Source organism: Apaloderma vittatum, unplaced genomic scaffold, assembly GCF_000703405.1.
Source record: "Apaloderma vittatum isolate BGI_N311 unplaced genomic scaffold, ASM70340v1 scaffold27776, whole genome shotgun sequence".
NCBI lineage: Eukaryota > Metazoa > Chordata > Aves > Trogoniformes > Trogonidae > Apaloderma > Apaloderma vittatum.
In genome coordinates this window covers 1-2,057 of record NW_009723747.1, presented here as the reverse complement: position 1 = coordinate 2,057, position 2,057 = coordinate 1, and the positions used below count along the sequence as shown (strand labels likewise).

At 50.3% G+C, this 2,057-nt stretch overlaps 1 protein-coding gene across 1 annotated transcript; it reads left to right on the top strand.

Moving 5' to 3' along the window:
• Positions 1–831: 831 nt before the first annotated feature.
• On the top strand, positions 832–1,852 carry CHD6 (chromodomain helicase DNA binding protein 6; the record flags this gene model as incomplete). Its single annotated transcript, XM_009872243.1, has 6 exons — positions 832–900; positions 985–1,040; positions 1,123–1,240; positions 1,317–1,400; positions 1,508–1,645; positions 1,731–1,852. Coding segments are annotated over 6 exons (587 nt in total), but the record flags the coding sequence as incomplete, so codon positions are not given.
• Positions 1,853–2,057: the final 205 nt, after the last annotated feature.

Genomic DNA, 2,057 nt, shown 5'->3' with positions numbered 1-2,057 from the left:
AGATGTTCCTCGAGGTCTTCTCGATGTTCCTTGAGGTCTTCTTGATGTTCCTCGTGGTCTTTTAGATGTTCCTCAAGGTCTTTTAGGTGTTCCTCGAGGTCTTTTAGATGTTCCTCAGGGTCTTTTAGACGTTTCTCAGGATCTTTTAGACGTTTCTCAAGGTCTTTTAGATGTTCCTCGAGCTCTTTTAGATGTTTCTTGAGGTCTTGTAGATGTTCCTCGAGGTCTTCTAGATGTTCCTCGAGGTCTTTTAGATGTTCCTCAAGGTCTTTTAGGTGTTCCTCGAGGTCTTTTAGATGTTCCTCAAGGTCTTTTAGGTGTTCCTCGAGGTCTTTTAGATGTTCCTCAAGGTCTTTTAGGTGTTCCTCGAGGTCTTTTAGATGTTCCTCAGGGTCTTTTAGACGTTTCTCAGGATCTTTTAGACGTTTCTCAAGGTCTTTTAGATGTTCCTCGAGCTCTTTTAGATGTTTCTTGAGGTCTTGTAGATGTTCCTCGAGGTCTTCTAGATGTTCCTCGAGGTCTTTTAGATGTTCCTCAAGGTCTTTTAGATGCTCTTCAAGGTGTTTTAGACTTTCCTCAAGGTCTTTTAGATGTTCTTCAAGGTCTTTTAGATGTTCCTCATGGTCTTCTAGATGTTCTCAAGGTCTCCTAGATGTCCCTCAGGGTCCCCCAGATGTTTTTGAGACCTTTAGATGTTTCTTATGGATTTCCAGATGTTTTTTTAAGGTCTTCCAGATGTTTCTCATGGTCCTGTAGATGTTCCTCAAGGTCTCCTAGATGTTCCTCGAGATCTTCTAGACGTCCCTCACGCTCTTTCTGATCTTCTTCCAGGAAAACCCCAGCGAGGAGGACGCCGCCATCGTCGACAAAGTCCTCTCCATGCGGGTGGTGAAGAAGGAGGTGAGGTCCTCGCCCGCGGCCGGCCGGGACCTCGTCTTCTCCTCCCCTCGCCCTTGACCTCGTCCCACCCTGGTTTCTCCTCAGCTTCCATCGGGCCAGTTGGTCGAAGCCGAAGAGTTTTTCGTCAAATACAAGAACTAGTAGGTGGCCGACGGCGCCGGAGATGTCTTCTGGTGGGCCCGTCCCACCAGGAGTTTACCTCTGGGTTGTCTTCTCCCCCAGCTCTTATCTCCACTGCGAATGGGCCACCATCGCCCAACTGGAGAAGGACAAGAGGATCCACCAGAAACTCAAGCGGTTCAAGACCAAAATGACCCAGATGCGTCATTTCTTCCACGAGGTGGGTCCTACCTTCTCTTCCTGGGGTGGGGGTGGCTTTGGAGAAGACTTTTGACCTTCTTAACCGTCTCCTCAAGGATGAAGAACCTTTCAACCCCGACTACGTGGAGGTGGATCGGATATTGGACGAGTCCCACAGCGTGGACAAAGACAACGGCGAGGTGAGAAGACTTGGAGAAGGTCGACTTGGACCCGGAGACTCCATAACTACGTCGAGACGGGTTGTCCATGTCTTCTTCTGGCCAATCCCACCGCTTTTTGTCCCCAGCCCGTGGTCTACTACTTGGTCAAGTGGTGTTCGTTACCGTACGAAGACAGCACGTGGGAGCTCAAAGAAGACGTGGACGAGGCCAAAATCGCCGACTTCAAACGCATCCAAGCCCGTCACCCGGAGCTCAAACGTTTGGTGGGACCTCCATCCCACGTCCCACCAGAGGTTGTCCACTTCCGAAAGGTCTTCTCCAAGGTTTCTCCTCGTTTTTTTCTTGCAGCCCAGGCCTCAAGCGGGTTCGTGGAAGAAGCTGGAGCTGTCGCACGAGTACAAGAACGGGAACCAGCTCCGCGAGTACCAGTTGGAAGGGGTCAACTGGCTGCTCTTCAACTGGTACAACAGGTGAGTGGTGGCAGCAGGAGGTCCTCACCCCCTGGAGAACTTCTTCTCGGTCATCTTCGAGCTCGTTTTTTTTCGGAAAATCTCATTTTTGGGGGTTTCCCGCCCGGTTTTTGGTGGTGGGACTCCATCCTCACGTCCATCAAGCTTCATTTCCTTGGAGGTTTTCCACCCTCGTGGTCCTCAAACCCATTTTTCTTGGAAGATC